This window comes from Macrobrachium nipponense, chromosome 1 (genome assembly GCF_015104395.2).
Source record: "Macrobrachium nipponense isolate FS-2020 chromosome 1, ASM1510439v2, whole genome shotgun sequence".
NCBI lineage: Eukaryota > Metazoa > Arthropoda > Malacostraca > Decapoda > Palaemonidae > Macrobrachium > Macrobrachium nipponense.
Window position 1 is genome coordinate 149,501,197 of NC_087200.1, and position 2,500 is coordinate 149,503,696.

The 2,500-nt window shown below is 38.7% G+C and overlaps 1 protein-coding gene across 8 annotated transcripts in view; it reads left to right on the plus strand.

Moving 5' to 3' along the window:
• The window catches only part of LOC135219751 (uncharacterized), a 240,489-nt gene that overhangs the window by 191,167 nt on the left and 46,822 nt on the right, over nt 1-2,500 (plus strand). For 6 of the 8 annotated variants that reach the window (XM_064256791.1, XM_064256792.1, XM_064256787.1 and 3 more), the window contains one exon: nt 1,406-1,488. The exons of the other annotated variants lie outside the window; for them this stretch is intronic. In XM_064256791.1, coding sequence (XP_064112861.1) covers nt 1,479-1,488 — 10 coding nt within the window. In that variant the 5' untranslated portion in view covers nt 1,406-1,478. The remainder of the gene's footprint in view (nt 1-1,405; nt 1,489-2,500) is intronic. 8 annotated transcript variants of the gene reach the window in all.

The window sequence follows — 2,500 nt, forward strand, 5'->3', positions numbered from 1 at the left end:
GAATGTATACATGCGGTTTTATACAAACAGTATTTATGCTTAAGTTTTAAATAACCGCAAACTTCATTGTAAATACAAGAATCCCGAGTTTATTTAGAAAATTGTACTTGTGCTTGTATGTTGTGTGAGATGTGCTTTCGAAGAAAAATACTGGCAGGCATATATGCATAGTATAACTTTATTTGTGGATCGTTGTTTGTTTTAATGAGTTGCGTTCACTCGTGAACTGGACTGTCCACTTGGATATCTTTTGGTGGGAACTTGTCATGTTTTAATTCTTCCCTCTTGATGGATGTACATAAGGCTTTGCCTAAGTCCGGCAAAAGCTGCGTCATCCAATCCTGCCGACGTTTTTGTTTCAGCGTCAAATCCCTTCCGGTGTGACGTCTGACATTCACCTTTTTTACCTTTTCCTCCTGGAATTGTTTCTTAGTCCTCCTCTCAGGTTGGACTGAATGCTGAACCCGCCCGGTGATTCTTCCTCCAACTTCCACAGATCTTTTGCTCACACTCCATCTCGAATCTTTTTCTTTATCAGCTGTCATCATCAGAAAATATTTTGGTAAGAATTTTATTGCTCGCCAAGTTTATTGTCTTCAGAACTCGCAATTGACTCACTGATCGTTCTACTCTCCCCTCGTCCAGATTTTCTATTGCTCAAACAGAGGTTCGAGAATTTGTGTCCGCGTTTGTGTTACATCACTAAGCATCATATTGTCCAAATGTCTCTGATGAATCGTAAAAGTGGATCTTGTTTCAGCTCAAATTCCTCTGCTCCCTGTTCATAGAATTGCGCGATGTACAAATATTTCAGTCGTTTCTACCCAGAGCGATGCTTTCCTGAGTCTTCTTTCCCGACGTCATAGAAGAACCAAAGGTGAAGGGCGCAATTATTAACCTGGATTGGCCCCTTTCATTCCCATTTGCAGAGGCGTTCTTTCAACCGATCTTTGCTTCAGAGGAGTTTCTTCTTTTTTAGCCGCCATTGCGTCTCTCACATGTCCTGTAGATCAGCACCCACCCCACCCCCACCCCCACCCCCACCCCCACACCCCCCCCTCGAAACCCCCTACCCCTCGAATACAAAAGAAATATTCATTTTTATAAAGTGGCTTTGTGGTTCCCTTCAGTGTTGGACCTCCTCTGTTTCATTCACCGTTCGTTATTCGTTCTCCTTCTTCCTTCCGGTCTGGGCTAGGTACTTCAATCTTCTTGAGGGGACGTCAAAGCGCTGCTGATTGGTGAAGATTGCCCAAGAATCTCTCTCTCTCTCTCTCTCTCTCTCTCTCTCTCTCTCTCTCTCTCTGAAATGGAATTAATTTGATCTTATATTTTTCCTGTAGAAAAATAGCTGTAGAAAGCAAATAGGGAAGTCACTCAAGAGCTTCCTTTTTCTCCCCTGCAGGTGAGGAAACACGCGCTGAGGTAATGAGAGATGACGGTAACCATGAAGGCGGTGGCCGCTGAGAGAGTCCTTCATGACCTCAGGTAAGGGATGGCAACAGGGAGGAAAGTCATGCATAGTGTTAAGTATCTTTGGTGTCATTCGCGATGCAAAGAAGCATTTCACGAAGGAAGAATATTTGACAGAGCAGCCACACTCACAAATCTCACAAAGTACATCAGTTGTAAGATCACTTTTGTAAATTAGCTCGCATTATAACTTAACATGCATATACCTTGATATGTAGTATGTGCAGTCATGAATATGCAGGTGTTGTACTTAAAACGTACTTCATAAATACCTTTTACTACGTAAAAGCATGCTTATATATGTAATATATATATATATATATATATATATATATATATATATATATATATATATATGTATATATGTATATATATACATATATATTCATATATATTCATAAATATATATATGATACATAATTAAAGCCCATAAATGCAAAGTATTGCGTGACATTCGGTTTCTCCATTTTGAGAGCCATGAATTCGAATAAGAAATAAATATTGAAATAACAGGTTTAAACCATTTTTTTTTTTTATTAATTCATGCGTGAAAATATTTGTCGAAACCAAATGTTCTTTCAGAGCGGTCCCCACCACAACAACGCAATATTCAGTTATCATGGATTGATATAAGCAGTCGTATATGAAATACTTCGAATAATTTCGATGAAACTGGTGGCAACATCCATTAGGAGACATCTTCGAGATGATCGCTTTAGGGTGAAACAGGTCAACGGTCAAGGTCACAGATTGGAGGCGGTTTCATTCTTCATGGCGGACTTCATAAGTGCGGCATCTTCCTCCTGCTGAAAGATTATTATATCAGTTCTTTGGTTCTAGGACAGTTTTATACTGGACATATTGATACCGGACATTTTATTACCGGACATTTTGTGACTAGGCTTTTTCACTACCGGACATTTCGATACCATTATATAAAATATAAATCCAAATTATGTATCAAAAGTAAGGAGTTAAAAGTACAAATAAAGAAATATATAGACAAAAATTTATTAATTTGTAAAAC